Raw genomic sequence first — 23,538 nt, forward strand, 5'->3', positions numbered from 1 at the left:
TCCTAAGCACGCCTTCCACCCCACCCTGGAAGGTCAGAACAAATCACGGGGGGTCATATATGTCTTCTACTCTAATTCAGTGGCCTAGCTATTTCCCAAGCAGCCCCTGAAACACTTGTGGTCCATTTGAAGGAGGAGAGTTCCTACAAAGAAGGTCCTCAGTGGCCCAGCAGTTACTTGCACAGGCCTTACTGCCTGCTCTTCTCACTTCTAAGGCAGAAAGGTACTTGGAGTGGGGAGGTCAACACAGTCCATGACCCCAGACGACTTGTGAGAGCCCAAGGCTCTGAATTCTGACTTTGAAAAACCTATTGCAAGTCAGCTGCTTGCGTGGACCTCGGTCCTCTTCTTAGCCAAGATTACATTCCCTCTGCGTGGACCCCAACTCCCACCCCTCATGAGATTCACCTGGTTAGCCTCAGGACTTGCTTAATACATTGACTCCTCCTGGAAGCAGTCACTAAAACACCATGTGCAGGTTGTTGTTCTTGGCTGCCATTGAATTGAGTCAGCTCTTGACTCATGGTGACTCCATGCACAATGAAACCAGGGCTTTGAAATGGTTTGTTCTGGATCGAACCCCTGCTGAAAATCTGTATTTCCACCCCAGATAGTGAATCAGAATCTACATTTTAACAAGATCCCCCAGGTGATTGTTAGGTATAATAAATTTGGGGAACAACTGCTGTACTAGCGGTTCTCAGAATTTGTCCCTAATCAGCAGCATTAGCATCAGCTAGTAACTTGTTAGAAATGCACATTATTGACAGGGGTTCAAACTGGAACAAACTGGTTCAAAGTCCTGAATGAAAGAAAAGGCTGCCCAGTCCTTTGCCATCCCCATGATTGATTGCAGATAGGACCATTGTGATCTGTAGGGCTTTCATTAGCTGAATTTCAGATATAGATCACCAGGCTTTTATTCCTAGTCACTTGTAGTCTGGAAGCTCTGCTGAAACCTGTTCAACATCATAGCAACCCGTAAGTCCCCACTAATAGGTGGTGGCTGTGGATAAGGAGCATTGGAGGGACCCTTACGCAGGTGCCATAGCACCCTGTTCTTTCCTACCATACATTATTACTGTAATTGCCCGTTTACCTCTCCCTGCAGGTAAGTAGCACTGTAAGGGCATGAGGTCAGGAACCTTGTTTTTTTTTTAATGGTTGTATCCTGGAAGGAAAATTGGAAGTTGCCCAAAATGAAATGGAATACTTGAAGATAGATATCCTAGGCATTACCCACTGCCGTTGAGTCGATTTCAACTCATAGCGACCCTACAGGACAGTGTAGAACTGCCCCATAGAGTTTCAAAGGAGCGCCTGGTGGATTCGAACTACTGACTTCTTGGTTAGCAGCCGTAGCACTTAACCACTACGCCACCAGGGTTTCCATCCTAGGCATTAGTGAGCTCAAATGGACAGCTACGGGCCATTTTGAATCAGACAATCATATGGTTTACTGTGCTGGGAATGACAAATTGAAAAAGAATGGAATTGCATTGATTGTCAAAAAGAACATTTCAAGACCTATCCTGAAGTACAACGCTCTCAGTGATAATATACATACGCCTACAAAGACGAGTTAATACAACTATTATTCAAATTTACATACCAACCACTAACGCCAAAAATGAGGAAATTGAAGATTTTACCAACTTCTGCAGTTTGAAATTAAGCAAACGTGCGATCAAGATGCATGGATAAGATAATTACAAGTGATTGGAATGTAAAAGTTGGAAACAAAGAATAAGGTTCAGTAGTAGGAAAACATGGCCTTGGCAATAGAAACACCACCAGAGATGCCATGATAGCACTTTGCAAGACCAATGACCTATTCATTGGAAATACCCTTTTTCAGCAAGATAATTGGTGACGGAAGGAATACACAGGAATCAAACTGACCACATCTGTGGAAAGAGACCGATGGAGAAGCTCAATATCATCAGAACAAGGCCAGGGGCCAACTGCGGAAGAGACCATCAACTGCACATATGCAAGTTTAAGTTGAAGCTGAAGAAAATTAAAATAAGTCCATGCAAGCCAAAGTAGGACCTTGTGTATATTCCACCTGAATTTGGAAACCATCTCAAGAATAGATTTGACACATTGAACGCTGAACACCAGACGAGTTGCGGGACAACATCAATGACGTTATATATGAAGAAAGCAAATGGTCATTAAAAGGACAGGAAAGAAAGAAAAGACCGAAATGGATGTCAGAAGAGATTCTGAAACTTGCTCTTGAACATAGAGTAGCTAAAGTGAATGGAAGAAATGATAAAGTAAAAGAGCTGAATGGAACATTTCAAAGGGTGATGGTTCAAGAAGACAAAGTAAAGTATTATAATGAAATGTGCAAAGACCTGCAGTTAGAAAAACAAAAGGTAAGAACACACTCGGTATTTCTCAAGCTGAAAAACTGAAGAAAACTCAAGTCTTGAATTGCAATATTGAAGGATTTTATGGGCAAAATATTGAACGATAGAGGTAGCATCAAAAGAAGATGAAAGGAATACACAGGGTCACTGCACCAAAAAGAATTGGTTCAACCATTTCAGAAGGTAGCATATGATCAAGAACTGATGATATTGAAGGAAGAAGTCCAACCTGCACTAAAGACACTGGCGAAAAACAAGGTCCCAGGAATTGACAGAATACCAACTGAGATGTTTCAACAAATGAATGCAATACTGGAAGTGCTCATCTGTCTATGCCAAGTAATTTGGAAGACGGCTACCTGGCCAACCGACTGGAAGAGATCCATATTTGTGCCCATTCCAGAGAAAGGTGATACAACAGAATGCAGAAACTATTGAACAGTATCATTAATATCACACGCAAGTAAAATTTTTCTGAAAATCTTTCAGAAGCGCTTGCAGCAGTGCATTGACAGGGAACTGCCAGAATTCAAGGAAATTCAGAAGAGGATGCGGAATGAGGAATTTCATTGCTGATGTCAGGTGTATCTTGGCTGAAAGCAGAGAATACCAGAAAGATGTCTACCTGTGTTTTATTGACTATGCAAAGGCATTCGGCTTTGTGGATCATAACAAATTATGGATAACATTGGGAAGTACGGGAATTCTAGAACACTTAATTGTGCTCATGAGGAACCTGTACATAGATCAAGAGGCAGTCATTTGAACAAAACAAGGGGCTACCGCATGGTTTAAAATCAGAAAGGTGTGTGTCAAAGTTGTACCCTTTCACCATACTAATCTGAAGGCTGAGCAAATCATCTGAGAAGCTGGACTATATGAAGACGAATGGGGCATCAGGATTGGAGGAAGACATATTAACAGCCTGTGATATGCAGACAACACAACCTTGCTTGCTGAAAGTGAAGAGGACTTGAAGCACTTACTGATGAAGATCAAAGACTACAGCCTTCAGTATGGATTACACCTCAACATAAGAAGACAAAAATCCCCACAACTGGACCAATAAACAACATCATGATAAATGGAGAAAATACTGAAGTTCTAAAGGATTTCATTTTACTTGGATCCACAATCAATGCCCATGAAAGCAGCAGTCAAGAAATCAAAGGACATAATTGCGTTCGGCAAATCTGCTGCAAAAGACCTCTTTAGCATTCAAAAGGAGAGATGTCACTTTGAGGACTAAGGTGCACCAGACCCAAGCCATGGTATTTTCAATTGTCTCATATGCATGTGAAAGCTGGACAATGAATAAAGAAGACCAAAAAAGAATTGATGCATTGGAATTGTGGTGTTGGTGAAGAATATTGAATATACCATGGACTGCCAGAATAATGAACAAATCTGTCTTGGAAGAAGTACAGCCAGAATGCTCCTTATAAAGGAGGATGCTGAGACTTCACCTCAATTACTTTGGCCATGTTATCAGGCGGGACCCCTGGAGAAGAACATCATGCTTGGTAAAATGCAAGGTCAGGGAAAAAGAGGAAGACCCTCAATAAGATGGGTCGACACACTGGCTATAACAATGGGAACAAACATAGCAATGACTGTGGGGATGGTGTAGGACCGGGCAGTGTTTCCTTCTGTCGTACTTACGGTCACTGAGTTGGAACAGTCTTGACAGCACCTAACAACAACAGCAATCCTTGAAGGTTAGCACAGTGCCTGATACATTGTAGAAGCTCAATATTTGTTAAAGGAATGAGTAGAAAGAATGGAACCATTCACATCATTCTGTAGTGAGGAGCACAGAAGGAATGACTGGAAGACTAGGAGCAGCCTCTTCCTTTTCATACCCCTTTGTTGAATCGACTGCACCTTTTTGTTGAGTAAATTCACAGAACATTCCTCCTTCCCCGAAAAGCACCTATGCTATTTATATTCAGCTCTACCTGCTCAGAACCCTGTGACCTCCTGAGGGAGGGAAAAGATCCTTTTGTTTGTTTGTTTTAAACAGGTAATGCATGTACATGTTACAAAATTTATAAGATTCAAAAGAGTATATCAGTGAATGTAAGTCTCGCTCACACCCTTTACCCATTACTGGTGCTCCTTCCCTTATGGACAATTACTGTTAAGAGCCTTTTGAGTAGAAATCACTTTAAAGATAGAAAAACTGAGGTAATTACCAGGTTGAGCGGCACGTGTGGACAGAGAAAAAGATTCTACAACTCAGTGTTTAAGGCAGAAAATGGGCCCAGATGTCTTCATCCCTCTCCCACAGGAGCGTCTCTAACCCCTAGGCCAAAGTATGAAGGTCACCCGCAAAAGAAATACCTCGGGAAGCAAACGGTTAACGCGCCGGGCCCCGCCCCTTTAGGGCCGCTTCCGGGCAGAGGGGGCAAGTTAACGTCACTTCCTGGAGACTGGCTGAATCCGGAAGTGATCCCAGAGAACTGAGTTGCGGCTGAGGACCCCGGTGGCCGGCGCTTCGGCCTTCGCAGGGCCAGCTTCGGGACCATGAGCTGGTGAGTGAGGTCCAGGAGGCAAGGGGGTGCTGGAGCCCCAGACTCGCGATGCGCCTTGTCCCAGCGTCAGTTGAGTCCCATTGCCCGCCGGCGTCTGCTCTTCTTGCACGGACCCTCCGCCCTAGACCAAGGCCCGACTGGCCCCGGCTCTAGGGTAGTTAGTCGTTCAAGGGGCCTTCCTCCGGGTGCTCACCCGAAGCCTCCATATCCTGGAATCCCGCATCAGACTTCTGTTTCCTGACTCCTCCTGTTCCAAGAAGCTGGCCCCGTCTTCTTCCAGCTCCTTGGAGTAAGGGACTTCCGTGGTCCCTCCTCTCTTAAGTATCCTTTGGGGTAGAGTAAATGTCTTTTCCTTCTCCCCTTTGCTTATCTCTCCGCCACTCCCATCAGCCTCAGAGCTGTGGCAATAGGGCCGTCAGAGACCCGTTCACTGACCAAAACCCATGCCCTTTCAGATTATCAGCCTTTCCACCACTTAACAGCCTTCACAAGACAGAGAAAACTTGCTTCTCTTTTGGGAGGAGCCAGGATTACCGTTCCCGCCCACCCCCCCTCCCCCGTGAGATTGAACTATTTTGAATCATTTCTGGGACCATTACCTACCTCTCTCCCTCCAAAATAGACATAGTTAAGCTTAAACATTATGGGAGCTATCATGTCTGGAGCAAAGAAGCAAGGGAGTCTCAGCGTAGTAGTCACAACTCTAGAGCTGACAGCTACGTTGTTGCAGAACTATTTCATACTTAGCACATAATAGACACTTGATAATGTCTAATGGTTAGTTTATTTTATGACTCAAGTTGTCCAAAAGGTAATTCCTATATGTTGCTCTGAATTATTACTGTTCAAAGGAGGTACAACCATGGCTTGCCTGCTCTCTGGGGCTTCCTTGGGCCAGCCATGCGAAGAACCTTGCCTCAGGCCCAAGCACTGACATAGCATAGCCACAGCACCAGATCTCAGGGAATCTAACTACAATATGCTTGTATGAATACATTGATCCCCAGAGATGTACGAGATGAATCAACCCTTTTAGAATCTTAGTTCCATTAATGTAGGAACCATGTTTGCCTCTTTGTCCTCAGAGGCTAGCCTGATTCTTTACACAAAGTAAATATACAATAGTTACTTGAGAATGAGTGAAGATAGTAGAATATTCTGGAGGAAGGCTTTTGCAGGCTAACATTTGGTGATCAGTGGAGAATAAGCTCTGGCCACAACCAGCTGATGTGTCAGTCAGTGTCAAGGCCAGCTCTCTAAAGTAAAATTTAAACTATTGCTGCTCCCCTCCCTTGCTTCTCAGACTAAGATTGATAGACAAATGTCAGACAGTCAGTGCCAGCACGTGGAGGGAAGCCTGGAGCCATGTCCTAATAAGCCCCGGGAGGAGCTGCTCCTTTCCCTCCACATTTTGCTCTAGGAGGCTGATGGGGGCTGGAGCCTTAAAAAGCTAACTTTCCCATCTTGTTACAACCTAGTTAGTGATGGACAAATTGGCAGTTCTTCAGTTCCATCTCCTAGAGGAATTGCTTCTTTAAAGTGTCAGTCTGGTTCTCCAACCTTACAGTGTAGATATACTCTTGCCTGCTACATCTTGAATCCCTGCAGTTCTCTTGCCTGATTTTTGCAAAGTAAAAAAGCAGAAAGTACAGATACGTTCTAGTGCTTAGATTGCCATTTACAGTTTTTAAAAATCAGCACAAATTGGGAGAAGATGGAGCAGAGACCACTAAAGGTAAATGGTTCTCTGGGTGATCTGAGGCAAGTTTTCACCTGCGTTGCAGAAAGTTTCTTTTCTGAAAAACTATTAGCCCATTTCCTAAAGTCTAACAGGGTGGAGACAGTTGAAATTGACTACTGACTGTACAGCAGGAACTGAGATTTTCATCCAGTAGAACTAATTTACCAGTACACTGCACATCTTGGCATCTTCTTGGACTGAGGGTCACAACCAAAAGGGTGGCTTTGTCCCCTCAAAGCTGAGATTCCTTTCTCTTCCTCCTAAGAGGGCTTCTACGTCATCTGTTGCGTGGACCCTGACCCTCTCTCCCTGACAGAGGAACAGCACCGGCGCCTTGGCACACAATTGCACTCAGTTCCTGGCTCAATGGCTGGCAAAGGGACCAGAGCTGGGTCCTTCTGATTCACTCCCAGAGTGGTTTTCCTGCTCCCAGAATGAATCCATCCATTCATTTAAGATTGGAATTCTCAGTGGGGGAAGAGACCAGAGTGACGTAGAGCCATCATGGGAGGCTGATGCCCAAGGTCAGGTTCACCAAGCACATGGGATATGCCAGCTATCACTGAATATAGCCCATAGTTCCCAGAGGGTAACCATTGTTCTGGGCTATGCTGGGCTTTCAAAATGTCACACTGAGAAATGTCCAATATTGATGCCCTTTGCACACTGTGGACTTTGCATGAAGAGTGAGAGGTCTTTGTTCTTTGCTTCCTCTGTGCGGGCAGCCCACCCACCCCCTGTTTATTTAGTGGATGCGTGCTGCCCTCCTGCTCTATCTACCTATCCAGACATCTACTATCCTTCCATTTTTGTTCAGCAAGGTAGCTCAGTGGTCAGCCCTACTGAGAAGAAGGCATTTGATAGTCACATTTTAGATCATTGATTCACTTCTTGACCCTAATCCAAGTGTTTCTCTCTCTGTGTGTGTTGTGTGTATGTGTCCTTATCATACTATGGAATTAAATAGAATTAAGAAGAGTGACCTTAATCTGGTTTAGCTGTCTCCAAGTATTGTAGCCTTCCCTAGAACCACACACCTGATGATTTCAGGCTTAAACAACAACAACAACAACAAAAAGCCAAACCCATTGTGATTGAGTCGATTCTGACTCGTGGCAACCCCATGTATTACAGAGTGGAACCGCTCCATGTGGTTCTCTTGGCTGCAGTCTTTACAGAAGCAGATCATTGGGGCTTTCTTCCACACACCACCGGGTGTGTTCGAACTGCCAACCTTTAGGTTACTGGTCTAATGCAAACTGTTTGCACTACTTGGGGACCTTGATTTTAGGCTTATAATGAGGAAAAAAGGTACATTGGAGGAAAGCTCCTTTATCTAGGGATCCAGTAGTTTGACTCAGAACAAAGCAAATTAGAGGCAGTGCAGATAAGTTTGACTAGGAGTTTAGAGTGCTGAGTTCAGGTTCTGATTGAATTACAGTGATCACGTTCTCCATATATAAAATGGAATGCATAATCCCAGCTGGCACTGGGTGTCTGTTGTGAAAAGACACAACAGACTGGGCTCTTCTGCCTCTGCCTGCATCTGAAATATTGGTATTTCTCTGGGTCGATCTTTTTTTTTTTTTTTTCCTCTCTCTCTGTTCTCAACCTATATGCACACCTAATCATCTTCAGGGTAAAGTTTATGGCTTTACTCTGGCTTATAAGGCCCTTCTGGATCTGGCTGTTTCCCTTTACTTCCATGTGGCAATTCTCCAAGCTTTCCCTGGTCGTCTTTGTGTATAGTGTTCCCACTGTCTGAAATGCTTTTCCATTACTCCCAAACCCACTTACCAGCCCAGCTTCTGCTCACCCTGCAGCAGTTGGATCAGATATTCACCTCTCTTGAGGGTCCTCCCTGAACTACCCCCCCATACCCTGCCAACTGGGTTGGGTGCCCCCCCTCTGACCCCCATTAGCATCTGTACTCGAATTATCGCTTTACTTGTCAGTAACCCCACTAGTTGTCTCTGAGTTGCTGAATATAGGGACTGTCTCTTGGTCATCACTGCACCCCCAGCACTGTTCCTGGCCATTGGTAAATGTTTATTGAATGTATGAGTGAGGACTTTTTTCCTGTTACTGACTTGCCTCAGTTCAGGAAAATTTTTAAGATAAAAATGCAAAGCTTACAAGCCACTTCCTGAAATGAATAGCCTCTAAGAGTGCTGTTGTTAAAATTGACTGACAGAAGTAGCATCCGAGCCTCCCTGAGGCCTTCTCTAATTTTAATCCTCCCTTCGCTTCTCCATTCTCCCCACCATCAAACTGTTTTGGTGTATTTATTCTGTACTTCCATAGTACTTCCCTTCAGTGCCTCCACATTCTGCTATTGCAAGTGTGTCCCTCTCTCCCACTTAAACTCCTGGAGAACAGGATCTACAACCTCTCCATCTTTGTGTACACATACTATCTTGCACGTAGTTGGTACCTAATAGGTAATTATTGAGTGAAATAAATGGAATATAAAGAAAGGAAGGTAAACTACTAGATCAGATACAACTATCCATTCAGTTTTCTGACATCTTCTCAGTAGCGTCTTTTCCCCCCGTTATTACCCTTGCTATCTTACATTTATATAGTGCTTTTTGCTTTTCAAATTACTTTCCCATCCATTATCTAATTTCATCCTTACATCTAACCTTTGAAGTACACAGTGCAGATCTCATTATCCCCCTTTGACAACTTAATAGAATTCACTCAGCTAGTAACTGGAAGAACTGGAACTAAAACCTGTGCCTCCTGAGTATTCTCTCCACTTGAACAGGAACGTTGGAAAAGTGGAAGACCATTCCCAAACTGATTGTGATTCCAAAGGAAAGCTTTCCACTTGGCTAGGATGTATCTGCCAGGTTGATATTGAATTATAGGATATTGTCACATATGAGGAAGCTCTCTTAGTGTAGTGGTTAACAGTTATGGCTGTTATCTAAAAGGTCAGCAGTTAGAATCCACCAGGCACTCCTCGGAAACGCTGTGGGGCAGTTCTACTCTGTCAGATAGTGTCACTATGAGTCAGAATCGACTTGATGGTAACAGGCAACGGGTCACATATGAAATGACGTAGGAAGTCCTTTTGTCCTGTAGACCTCTAGGTATTCTGTAACCATCTTAGTTTCTTCTTACTATGGGTCCTCCAAGCCTTTCCCTCATCTGTAGAGAGCATGGTGATGTCTAGAATACAGAGACCCTGTGAGGAGTCTATAAGATTTTGTATACGATGTTGCTTTGGACAGCAAATGTCATATATCTCACACCCATTTCATCTTTTTGTTGTGAGAGGGGAAGGGACTTTTCCAGATTTTGGAGCAATTAGAAAGGGTCACGTATCTTGGAGTCTCACCATTCCTTAGACAAAGTGTTTTCTTATGTATTACTCTTTAAGTAAATCTGTTGAGGTAGTTTTTAGAGTTGACAACTAAGCTATTATGGTTGTTTTCCCAAGCCCATTGTTTTGACGGCTACTCCGTCAAATATTGTTGGGTGACAACAGGTTGATTCTGACCCACAGCAACCCCGTGTAACAGAGTACAAATGCCCTATAGAGTTTTCTAGGCTGTAATCTTTACAGAAGCAGATTGCCAGGTCTTTCTTCTGCAGAGCCACTAGGTAGGTTTGAACTGCCAACCTTTCTGTTAGCAGCCAAGCACTTAACCATTGTACCACCAGGGCTCTTTAATCCATCAAATAGGGCTTAGTATATAGTGTGTTGCACATAGGCAATGCTTAATAAATATTCGTTGGTTTAATGCTTATTGAATATTTAGGGTCTGTGCTAAATGTGGGGGGACATTCAAAAGGTTGTAAGATTTGATCTCTTTCTTTAGCCAGCATGTGAAAGGTGCCAGGAATTCAAAGGAGGGACAATAGATCATTAAGTGTCAGCAGTGGCATCACCAAGAAAGACTTCAAGTGGATGTAACTGTAACTGAACCTCGACCTAGCAAGTATGCAGTTTTTCAGTGGAGAATGAGAGGGATCCAGGTTAGAAGAATGGCATTGGAAAAGGTGCATGGAGACAGAATCCATAAAGAACACTTGAAGGGGACAGTCAGGAGGCTAGTTTGGATTTTGTAAAAGTGATTTGGGTAGAGGGTTTGTTGATGAGAAATGAAACTTTAGTTTGGGGCCACATTGTATAGTGCTTTCAGTACCGTGCTGAGGAATTGAAATTGAGCCTAGGTTTTTGAAAATTGAAGGTTTTTGAGCAGAGAAGTGGCAATGGCAAAAGCAATGATTTAGTCCAATTAATTTGGCAGTGGTCTGCAGGATAGATGAGAAAAGAGAAAGAATGGAGCCAGGGAGATAAAGTTGGACAGTGGCTTTCAAAAATTTTTAACCATAACACACAGAAATACCTTTGACATTACAACTCATATGCACATATGTGCACCTATACACAATTATACTTGAACTAAGTTTCATGCAGTATATGTGTGGTACACTCTCATCACTCTAATATTTTCTATTATGTTCTATTTCATTTTTTAAAGAATAACTTGCTTCAATTGATTTCATGACTAATTTTGATATATGTATGTAATAGAGTGCTGTGTAGCGGTTTAGATGAACAATGGGTGATAGACATCCTACATGAACCTAATTGGAAAAACACTTATCCAGGAGTTTGTTACAAATATTCAGACTGTAAACTATCACCTCAGACCTCAGCCAGCTAAAGATAGGGTTGTTTATTTGATTGTTTCTAATTAATTAATTTTAACTCTTATTTAACAAATTAGAAATACATAAGAGGCAGCTGTGAAGAACACTGGCCATATTCTTTAAGAGAAGTTATTCCATATATCTGAAAACTGTTGATTACTTCACAGGAAAGAAAACCCAAATGGACCGTGGTGTTGCATTTATATGGCTTTTCTAGCCATGGTCTTACAACTCTTATCAAAAGATTGGGTGAAACTGTGAAAATAAGGTGCTTATGACCCACCAAAGGGATTGGACAGCTTGCTAATTATACAAAAAAGGTGCATGGTACCCTTGTGGGGGCAAGACCATGCAAATAAGGTATATGGAACTGTAACAAGAGGACTGGTCAGTTTTGCCATCCACTAGACTTAAAATGAGCCATCCCAGAGGCAAAAAGGGGGAACCTCACTACCACCAAGAAGAAGAGACAGGAACAGAGTGCATCCTTAGGACCTGGGGTCCCTACGCTGAGAACCTCCTTTACCAGGAGACAGAAACAGAGAGCTGTAACACCAGAGATGGCGAGAAGCAGCGGCAGCAGAAACAGGAGACCGGCATGAGATGGCACGGTGGGGTCCCTTGCCCATGGAGCAAGGTGATTGCAGTGAATGTGCCAACCCATGGAGTGAGAGAGCTGAGAGCCTTTGGGCAGGAGGCTTCCTGGTGAAGTGAGGTGCCTCTGGACAATTGTTGGCAGAGCTAGGTTTGCTGACCCATGGAGTGAGAGACCTGAGCACCTTTGGGCAGGAGGCTTCCAGGCAGAGTGGGGAGCCCCCAGACACTTATTGGCAGAGCTAAAGAGCTTTGTAACATTTGCTCTAGCAGGGAAGAGGACCAGGCCAAGAGACTGAGAGGCCTAGCTGCAGGCAGGGCTGAGAAGAGGCTATCTTAACTGAAGCATTGTATCCTGAGTTGTTCCTGATTCTGAATGGTAACCTGTTACTTCCCTGTTAAACCCATAATCATGAGTATGGTCTGTAAGTTCTGTGTGGCCATCACAGTGAATTGTTGAACCCAGCAGAGGAGTAGAGTCCCTTGGGAGAGACAGCTGGTGTAGCAATTGGTAAAAAGTTTGGAGGGTGGCGGTATATCTGACCTCCACCTCATAGGAACCAGCTTTGTGTTGATCCTTATAAAAGAAATATTCATTTAGTTGGTGTCAGAAGTGGGATTTGTTACATTGGCTCTGGACTCATGGAAACATGAGGCTTAGGAAGAGAAAGAATGAAGGGGCATGGGAAGTGAAACTTATGATTCTTATGGTTACTTTGGTTGTTGTTACCTGTAATGGCTGAAAAGAAATTAAGAGATGTTATGTTGCAGCTGAGGGGAGAAAATCTGCATCTGGAATGACTTGGGGCAAAAACCAGGCTGGTTAAACAAGATGATTGGTAGGGGGCCAGGGTCTTCTGATTCCACTCAGCCAGAGTCCAAAGGCCATATGCATATGGATGGGAAAGTAGTCAAGGTGTAGAGAAGATGAAACTGGAATGTTTTTAAAAGGGTTACGTGTATTTATTTGAATGTACTATGGATATTGAATGTTTCTCCTACCTAGTGTTGTGAAACAGACCTAAATGTATGGTGGAAATGAATGTTGGGTATTGTAGGTAACAGGGATCGGGTAACTTCACCTTCAGCCAATACTTGATTAGATATGCTAAAAGGGGAACTGGAGTTTGGCTGAAGGAAACACAGACTGTTGGTTTGAATGCAGTAGCCCTGTGTATAGAGTATTCGGGGTTAAGGTAAAAAACCTGAGCCCCACTCAGAACCTTTGGATTCAGGAAATTTCCATTTGAAAGGACATGCAGCAGAGAAAAAAACTTACTTTTCCTTTTGAATTTCAAGCAAGCAGCTTGCTGTTGGATGCATCGAGGCAGGAAAAGTCAACGTCCATCAAAAGAACCCCCCTTCCAGGACTGAAAGTTAAAGAGAGCCAGTGAATAGACAGCCTTGTATGCATGCTTAAGGAGACCACCTGGGGCCACAAGATGAGGGGAAGTGGAGGAGGCGTAGCAATGAAGAGATGCCCTGAGTTTGGATATGTTCAGTTGGTACCTCTTGACCTAGCCCACTGGGACTAGGAATGAGAGAGAGAAGGGGCTGGCTGGTTGGAAGTACAGGGAGTTGTGTGGACTCCTGAGCCTATGGCTGGTGCCCTTTGACTTAGCCCATGGGAGCTAGAGATGCAAGAGAGAAAGAAAAGGGGCTGGTTGGTCTAAAGTTCAAGGAAGTATGTGGACCAGGGCTTTGAACCAGTTTGAACCAGTTCTGTCATGGCCAAGGAAGTGACCTGAATTTTTACAATTTGTATTAACTGGAACGATAACTAGAACAGGGAGAATTACCACTTGAAGCCCTGGAGTGGGAGACTCGAAGGAGGCGTAGTAAGCCCTTTCAGGAGCCCAATGGGTGAGACTGGATTAGCAGGACTGTGGGGAGCGACACATGGTCACAGAGGCTCGGTAGGCCACCATCTTTGAGTGAGGCACTACCGTTTCCAACTCTGCTCAAGATCCAGCAGACGGGAGACTTAGTTGCAATGCAACACATACGCCACCCTTGTTTTCCAAGGAGGGAGATTAAGTTTCTAGCAGGGCTTCAACCTGTAATTTTCCCCACACCCATTATTGTTCCAATTCACCCAAACTTTAAAAATTCAGGTCTGTTCTGGTGTCACTTCTTCAGACATGACTTAGCCAGGAAGAACTTGTTCAAAGCCCTGATACGGACTCCTGAGTCTATGGCTGGTACCCGTTGACCTAGCCCACGGGGGCTAGGGATGAGCTGACCAGAACCCTACCGAATGGAGAGAGAGAGAGAGAGGAATGTTTGACACCATGAGCTGGTGTAAGTTGCTGCAATTTGGTGGCCTGCTCTGAACTGGACTTTGCTTATGGATGCAGATGCTCAAAATTCCAACCAGAACAGAAGATTCTTCAAGACCAAGGCCCATGCTTGTCTCCTCAGAGTACTGGTTTGATAGGGATGAGCAATTTAAGCATTGGCTATCTAAAACAGGGGGAGATAAAGGCACAAAGTGCCCGGCTTAAACGCTTTCATGGGTGTGCTTACACTCAAACTGAGGGAGGAGAAGGGAGGATCTCCACCGAATAGATCCCTCTTTCCTGATAGGTCTGGGGAAGAGAGAATGGGAGAAGATGCTGATAGGATTATTTGATTCAGTTGTGAGTGTTGACTGTTAGTAGGGTTAATTGTGATTGTAAAAACTGTAATTGTAAAAGCAATAACTGTGAAAGAGTGGACTAAGGGGAAGGCACTGCTGGACTAGGATACAGTAGCTGAACCTAAAACCCCTTAAAGGTTTTGCTATTCTGATACCTCATGAGGCTCAGAGCAAGGGAATAACCTTCTCTCAGTTAAATTTTATCAGACATCAGAGAGGGTGAAGCCAAGATGACTTTTGGAGAAACTGACCAGATTGGATGGATACCTGCGGCAGAACTGAGTGGCTGATACCTGAGTAACCTCACCCTGAGGACTCAGCCCTACTGAAGGACTGTTAATGACTGTTTTGGACTGGTTAAATGATTGGGAGGGTAAAGTTATCCTCCAAGTATAAAAAGAACCATGGCTAGAAAATTCAGGGGGTAGGCTACTGTGCGATGGATCACTTTTATATGGCCTTCCTAGCCGTGGTCTTGTAACTCCCAACAAAAGATTGGGTAGGACTATGCAAATAAGGTCCTCATGGCCCACCAAGGGGATTGAACAGCTTATTAATAATACAGATAAGGTGCATGGCGTCCTTATAGGGGCAGGACCAAGCAAGTAAGGTGTATGGAACCCTAACAAGAGGACTGGTCAGTTTTGCCATCCCACTAGGCTTAAAATGAGCCATCCCAGAGGCAGAAAGGGGGATCTTCACTACCACCAAGAAGAGACAGGAGCAGAGCATTGTCCTTTGGACCCAGAGCCCCTGTGCTGCGAACCTCCTAGACCCAGGAGACAGAGGCAGAGAGCCTTAACATGAGACGGGGCAAGACGGCGAGAAGTGGCAGCAGGGAAATAGCAGCAGCAGAACCAGGAGACTAGTGTGAGATGCCCCAGTGGGCTTCCTGGCCCAAGTAGCAAGGTGGTTACAGTCAGTGTGTCGACCCGCAGAGTGAGAGAGCTGAGCGCCTTCAGAAAGGAGGCTTCCTGGTGGAGTGGGATGCCTCCCAGCACTTGTTGGCAGAGCTAGGCTTGCTGACCCGTAGAGCAAGAGAGCTCTGCACCTTTGGGCAAGAGGCTTCCTGGCAGAGTGGGGTGCCTCCAAGCACTTTTGGCAGAGCTAAAGAGCTAACACTTGCCCAAGCAGGGCAGAAGCTAGGCTGAGAGGCCAAGGACCAGAGAGTGGCATACCTGCGGGCACAGTTGAGACAAGGCTGTCTTGATCAACGAACTGTATCCTGAATCATTCCTGATTCTGAATGGTAACCCGTTACTTCCCTAATAAACCCCTAGCTGTGAGTACCATTGTGAGTTCTGTGTGGCCACTGCAACAAATTGTCAAATCCAGCAGAGGAGTAGAGAGAGTCCCATGGGAGAGATGGCTGGTATAGGAATTGGTAAAAAGGTTAGAGGGTGGAGGTATGTTTGACCTACACCTCACAGCAGTCAGCCTTGGCCTGTTGGTGCTGATGACGATTCTCTCTCCTTCTCCTTGTGAGGTTAGACGAGGAGTTCTGACGCTACAAGTTTTATAGTTGGTGCCATTTTTTTTTTTTACATGGACAAAAAATTATGAGAAGACGTTCAGTCTTATTAGTAATCCAGGGAAAGCCAATTGAACCAAAAATGAGCTGCCATTTCGTAGCCATCAAACTGGCAAAAACCTTAAAGTCTTAATGATACCAAGCATCTGAGAATGAGGAGTAATGGGAGCTCTGTATACTGCTGGTGGGAGTGTACATTGGAAACCCACACTGGAGATTCTGGACTCCTTAATATATTTGAAGATGTGCCTGCCTACCCTGTAAGCCAGAGAAACTCTTGTGCCTGTGCAACAGGAGATAGGTACAAGAATGTTAATTACATCATTGTAGATGTCCATCTGGAAAATGGGTAAGTAAATTGTCATATCAATGGAATATTATGTAGTGGTTAAAATGAAGTAGTACAATGTATTTCAACATGGATAAATTTCAGAAACATAGTGTTGAATGTAAAAAGCTAGTTTCAAAATGATGCATTTAGTATCATAATACAGGTATGTGTCACTTAACATCCATCTGGGCAAAGGCCGACCACTTATACATCCATGGGCCAGGGCACACAGGTGTCTGAGTGCCAGGATGCCAGACCCCAGTCTTGAAGTCAGGGTCCCATGTCTGCCCGGTTGCTGCACGCTGCCTGGAAGCCACCTAGTCTGCAGCGATGGAGGCCCAGTCCCAAACTCCCAACCCCAGTCCCCCTCAGGTCCCCTGACTTGGCTGGTCTAGTCCCTGTGTTTTGCCGGCTGTGGTCCTGTAAAGCACTGATTGAAAGATACGTGCCCCAGATGCCCCAGCCTGGCTTGGGTGCCCTCAGCCCCCTTGGCCTGCACCATCCCTTCCCTGGGCAGTTGCTCACGGGTGAGCTGAGCTTCTCTGCAGCTGGCTTAGCAGAGAAGCCAGCAATAGCTGGGCCTACCTGAGTGTTCACCTGAGACATCCTCAGCATCCAAATCACATAATGTCTTATTGCACAGAGTGTATTGTGGACATTAAGTGACGTGTACCTGTATTTATATGAAGTTTAGACCTGTAAAACAATGCTGTGTTTTGCTAATGAATTTAAACATATGTAGAAAAAATATGGGAATAATAAATACTAAATTCAGGATAGTAGTTACCTTTAGAGAAACAAGGAAGGAAGGAAGGAAAGGGAATCAGGGTGCGATACCCAACGAACTTCATCAGTATCTGTACTGTTGTTCTTGCTTAAAGAATAAGATCTGAAGCAAGTAGGGCTTCATGTTAGAGTTTGAGAAGGCTAGGTGGGTACAGGAGTATTTATTATATATTCTCTATAATATTCTGAGTGTTCACAATATTTTTTTTCTTTAACTTTTGTCATACCAAGCCTGACCAGCATCATTGCTAGGGCAGACCGTTCTCTTCATAGCAAGAGAATTATTGCCTCCTGTGACCAATAGGTGGGGATGATCTAGGGAGCTGAGCCTGGAAGTGAGTTTCCATTTCAGTCCTCTACTCCTCTGCCTCCTGCTTTCTAGGGGCCAAATAGATGTAGAGCCTCAAATTAAACAGCTGGTCTGTGCTTCTCAGAGTTTGGTCTAAACCACCGATAGCCCATCAGAGTGGAAGTCAGGTTTCTCTCTGGCTTGTTGAGTAAGCAGGACAAGCCTTTTACCTCAGAATACCTTATGTTTCTCTTTTATAAAACGGGAAAACTAATTTTCTGCCCCTTCCTGTCTTACAGATTAGAATGAGAATAGATGATAGCTTGTCTGTCGAATACTAGGAGTTTCTTAAGAATTCCTAAGGAGGCTAAAGTGCCTTCTTGAATTACCTTCTGTCCTCTCTTTTCTTGATCTTTATCCATCAACCTTCAGACTTCTGTCACAAAAAACTAGGAGGAAGCCACACTTAGTTTTAAGCAAACTTAGGAACTTGGGCTTGGTAATAATGTGTGATGGGATGGGATGGGACTGCTGCTTGCCCCAAAATAGAAAAAAATAATTTAAGGTGTCCATTCTTTGGGGGATAGTAGAAAGAGCACTGTGCTGGGAGTCTTGGATAACTGGGCTTTGGTCCTGGATTTTCCGCTCATCTCTGTGTAACTTTGTGCAAGTCATCCCTTCTGGGCCTCAATTTTATCATCATTATCACAATACCACCACCACCATCTTCACAACCAACACCTAGAGCCTGCTTAGTATATTTTCAATCGCACCGTGTGCGTGTGAATGCTGGACAACAAATAAGGAAGACCGAAGAAGAATTGATGCATTTGAATTGTGTTGTTGGCGAAGAATATTGAATATACCATAGACTGCCAAAAGAATGAACAGGTCTGTCTTAGAAGAAGTACAACCAGAATGCTCCTTAGAAGCAAGGATGGCGAGACTGTGTCTTACATACTTTGGACATGTGGTCAGGAGGGATCAGTCCCTGGAGAAGGACATCATGCTTGGCAGAGTACAGGGTCAGCGGAAAAGAGGAAGACCCTCAACAAGGTGAATTGACACAGTGGCTGCAACAGTGGGCTCAAGCATAACAACAGTTGTGAGGATGGCTCAGGACTGGGCAGTGTTTCGTTCTGTGGTACATAGGGTCACTGGGAGTCAGAACCAACTCGATGGCACCTAACTAACAACCCTACTATATGCCAGGAATGGTCTTAAGTATTAAACTCGTTTAATATTCACAGCAGCTCTCTGAGATATGTCCATTATTATACTATTTTAGAGATGAGGAAACTGAGACACAAGAAGTCACTTGCCAAAAGTTCCACAGCTGGTGATTGGCTGAGGCAGGACTTGAATTCAAACAGTCTGGCTCCAGAGTCCATACCCTTAACCCGTGCACTGTCTCTTCTGTAAAATACAGTCGTGAACCACGTTGAACGATCTGATGTTTCTGAAGCACTCAGCACAGAAACTGGCAATAGTAGGTGTTCAATAAATGGTAGCTTTAATTAGATGATCTCCAGATCCCACGTGGCTTGACGTTCTGTGGTTATTCTCTTTGCTTTTCAGAGATCAGCCTGGGGAGCAGTGGGGAATGAGGGAGCACAGCTGAACCGGATGATTGTTCTGGTCCAAGTAACAAATCAGCCAAGTCACAGAGTCATGCCTTGTATTTTTAAATACACACATACTTCCTTGGACTGGTGGCAAATCGGGGTGGTGTTCTATGTGCTCTGGTTTTGGATCTGGCTAATTTAGGGGACAAACTGAGCTGGGGCCAGAGAGGCTGTGGTCATAGCCACTGGAAATGGATAATTTACAGCTCAATTCATTTCCCTTCTGATGGCATCTCTCATGTCCTTGCTCAAGCTGAACTTTCCTTGGCCCTTTGGCATTGTGACCAGCTGGCCCTTCTTAAAGAGGATAGCATCGAACAAGCAGCTGCTCTCCCAGAGTCAGATGACCCTCAGTAAGCCCTGCCCTGCCCTGGCCCTCTGTTTTCTCTCCGATTGTTAGGGTGGTGGTATCCTTGGTGGGGCCTCAGACCAGAAAAGGCAGTGAGCCGGAGGATAAAGTAACAGAAGGATGGGGGTGGGGGAGGAGGGCTCGCCCTTTCAGCCCGCAGAAGCTGCTGCCTTTCGCCCACCTTCCTGCTCTTGCCCAGACAGTGACTCAGGCCCATACCACTCCCCGGGGAGGCAGGATTTCAGCCACTATCAGCTGCCTCCTACTCTTTGCTCAGCCTTCCCTTCACTACCCCCTCCCTCATGTCTTTCCCCCAAAACTGGCTAACAGTTCGAAGTGGATCTCTTGCCCAGCTAGGGTATCAGAAAGATGAGGGGTGGGTAGACTGAGTCACTCATTTCTCTGTGAAAAATCGTTTCAGGGTTCTGTCCACCCCCGAGTCAGGCCTTGGCTCATTCATGTTTAGTAAAAACAAATTCCAGAGGCCAAATCCTTAGGTTTTAGCTTCTTTATACCCTTCTTGGTAATGAAAGTGGAGACTCTCCCAGGAAAGCAGGGACAGAGGAATCCACTAGGGTGACCAGGGGATCCCCACCCCATGCCATCTGGGCCTGCCTCTGATCTCTGCCTCTGCAGTGGAGGGGGTGGGGAAACAAATATTGAGAAACCTAGCAAATGGAAAATGCAAAGGAGCTGTTTTTGTAAGTAGGCATTATACAAGAGCAGGAGTTTTTTTGGAAAGGTTTTACTGAGACAGACAGAATTAGCCAACTGGCATCATGCTGCTAATAGAGATATTTACTGTTTGAAAAAGTGTATTTGTAGCTTTGGAGAACATCCTGTTGACTTTTCTTTATTGTGAAAGAAAATAGAATCTTTTTTCCCCCTTTCCCTCTGTACACATAGAACTTTTTTTTTTTTTTTTTTTGAGGTGGGGCATGTTGAAGGTTGGAGAAGGGTAGGGTTGAGAGAAATGTTTTCTCCATTTTGTTGCTGAGACCAAAATACCCCTTCTTCTGCCCTTTGGTGCTCATATTTATGGAGTGGCATGCAGAATGGAGTAAGGAGTTCTACTCCAGAGGCAGGGAGCTCAGAGCCCTCTTAATTCCTTCCAGAACTCAGAGATTCTCAGGGAGCAAGCCCTGTCCTCTCTCTGGACTTCTGCTTACCCACACAATTCCAAGGGGAGAACCCCGAGGAAAGCTGTGAGGAAGAGGAGGAACAAAAATCCTGGAGCACAGTGAGCCTCCCCATGCTCTGGAGGACTGCCGACCTTGGGCCCCAAGTGCTCCAGCTGTGCCAAGGCAGCCACTGCTCTTGGAGATGCTTCGATGCTGTCACTCTTGCCACACACTTTCCAAAGCAGCTGTTTCTTATGAGGAAGTCCCTGTTTTCCAGCAGGAGAATAGAACCACAGGGATGAAATCAGGGCTTTGAACTGGTTTGTTCCCCTGCTGAGAATTTGCATTTCCACCCTAGAAATACTGAATCAGAATCTACATTTTAACAAGATGCCCGAGTGATTCTTAGGTATAATAAATCTTGAGAGCCACTGCCCTACTGGCGGTCCTCAGAATTGATGCCTAAGCAGCAGAATTAGCATTGCCTGGGAACTTATTAGAAATGCAGATTATCAGCAGGGGCTTCAATGAAACAGAACCGGTTTGAAGCCCTGGATGAAGTGGATTCAATGGGAGGCAGTGGCAGAAGGTCCTAGTTGTTCTCCTCTTTTCCACTTGCTTTCCCTCCTTGCCGCCTTTCACTGTTTCCTGCAAGGATGCTGTTTCAGTGGCAGAGAATCTCTGAGCTTGGCAGGAGGGCATCTGCCCCCTTCTTCTGGCTATTTCTCTAGCAGAATGGGGCATATCTACCATTTGGCAGCCTCTGAAGAAACCCAGGAGTCTCTTCTCCCTTCATACTACCGTTTAGATGCTTTAAAATATTTTCCCTTGACCTGTACTCTGAAAATTTCATCCGGCTTGACTTCCAGTGCCAAATGCCAGCTCTGTTTTCTTGGTCTCCACTGAGTGTACTGTCCCTTGACTCCAACTGAGAGTTGTGGCTGGTATGCTTTTTGGGTTTCCTTTCAGTCAGATAAGAACTGGGAGACCAAAGAAGATGATATTACCTTTCTTTATTCTTTATATGGCCTAACCCTGGCGGCGTAGTGGTTAAGTGCTGCGGCTGCTAACCAAAAGGTCAGCAGTTCAAATCCACCAGGCACTCCTTGGAAACTCTATGGGGCAGTTCTACTCTGTCCTATAGGATCACTATGAGTCAGAATCGACTTAATGGCAACAGGCTTTTTTTTTTTTTTTTTTAATCTAAGAGTAGCTTTTTTCAGGAATCTTAAATTAGAGCAGAATGTTTTACAGGGCCTTTGGGGCAATGTGGAGCCCTGGTGGCGTAGTGGTTAAGAGCTCAGCTGCTAACCAGAAGGTCAGCAGTTCGAATCTACCAGCAGCTCCTTCAGAATACTGTGGAGCAGTTCTACTCTGTAGGGTCGCTGTGAATCAGAATTGATTGGACGGCAACTAGTTTTTTGTTTGGTTTTGGGGCAATGTACTTATTCATTCATTGGTGCTTACTAACGTGCATAAAACTATAAGTGCCATGAGCTCATGGAATGTGTCTGTCTCATTCATCCCGATAGCCCCAGAACCTAGCACAATGCTTGGCACAAAGGAGGTCCTTAGTACATATTTATTGCATATACATTGAGTGAGAGGTTGAAAATAACACTGCCCCCAGTACAGTACTGGCAGGGTTTGCAAAGAAGTATGACAATCAGCTCCTGCCCTTGAGGTGCTTGTATTTCATCATCAGACATATACACACCAAAGTCGATTTACACGTGCTCTTTACCGAGCAGACTTTACTTCAGTAATGAAAGGATGGCTGAACGTGAGGAAATGTATTAGCACAGTTCATCACAGTAATCGGTCATGGGGGAACAAACTGGTCGTCTAAATGCATGCCCAAAGGCATTGATATAATTCAAAAATCCAATCTTTGTATCTTTTGGTAAACTAGGAACACAAAGATATTTCCTTACTACTGAAACCAGTGGTCCCTTCTTATTTAATAGTGAAAGATCAGGCTTGAAACACTCTTACTAGTTGGAAACTTTTTTTTTTTTTCCTATAATTTCTAGCTGGTGTTGAACAGAAGTCAAGAAATAGGGTATAGATATTGGAAAAGAAAAGGTAAATTTTATTCTTTTCAAATGATATGGCTGTCTACCTGAAATGCCTTATTAGTTCCCCCCTTCCCCCTAGCCCTGCCACCCCAGTTGAATGTCTTGGGCTATATAGGTTTAAGTATGGAGATATGGTGGCTGGATTCAGGGTAAATTTTAAAAACTCAGTAGTTTTCCCATGTATCAGGAAGATAAAATGAAAAAGAGAATCACATCCATGGTATAATCAAAAATATAAAATTTTATGCAGCACACCTAACAAGACATGTATAAAAAAAAAAATTTTAGAGCTGAAAAATTTACGTGTTACTTGGGATCTTAATATTTAGCAAAATAAACTTATATGAAGAGAACTGTTAAGACCAAAGGCCATAATAAAAAGACTTGAATTAATGGAAAGGAATGGTATGGCCCTGAATGAGCAAGCCTCATATTTGTCAAGATGTTGATTTTTCAAAACTTAACCTATACATATAATGCTTTTCCGTTAATAAATATCCTTACGGGATTGGGGCATGGGGGGGAACAACACAGATAATTTTGAAATTCATCTTGAATTATAAAACAAATGAAAATACCCAAGAAATTATCTGAAAAAGAAATGTAATCAGGAGGGATTCACTTTACTAGGAATTGAGATCTGTTATAAGCCTAAACAAAACTATGTTACTGGTGAAAGAGTAATCAGATCCATGATATAGAATTACTTTTCAAAGATGAATTAGTCAAAAAATCATGTTAAAACAACTAGCTAACTAACTACCCATCCAAACTCTAAATGGAATAAAGATTTAAATATAAAAATAAGCCACTAAAATTCACTGGAAATGCAAGAGACACAGAGTAGCCAAACAATCTTGACAAAGTTGGAGAAC

The 23,538-nt window shown here is 44.1% G+C and overlaps 1 protein-coding gene across 4 annotated transcripts in view; it reads left to right on the top strand.

The window, feature by feature from the left end:
• The first annotated feature begins 4,816 nt into the window (after nucleotides 1-4,816).
• Nucleotides 4,817-23,538, top strand: part of BIN3 (bridging integrator 3) — a 57,905-nt gene continuing 39,183 nt past the window's right edge. For all 4 annotated transcript variants that reach the window (XM_049865530.1, XM_049865529.1, XM_049865532.1 and 1 more), the window contains exon 1: nucleotides 4,817-4,912. Coding sequence is in view for 1 of the 4 variants with exons in the window: in XM_049865529.1 (XP_049721486.1) it covers nucleotides 4,905-4,912 (8 nt within the window). In the remaining 3 variants the exon portion in view is untranslated. The remainder of the gene's footprint in view (nucleotides 4,913-23,538) is intronic.

The sequence above is a fragment of the Elephas maximus genome, chromosome 22, assembly GCF_024166365.1.
Source record: "Elephas maximus indicus isolate mEleMax1 chromosome 22, mEleMax1 primary haplotype, whole genome shotgun sequence".
NCBI classification, from domain to species: domain Eukaryota; kingdom Metazoa; phylum Chordata; class Mammalia; order Proboscidea; family Elephantidae; genus Elephas; species Elephas maximus.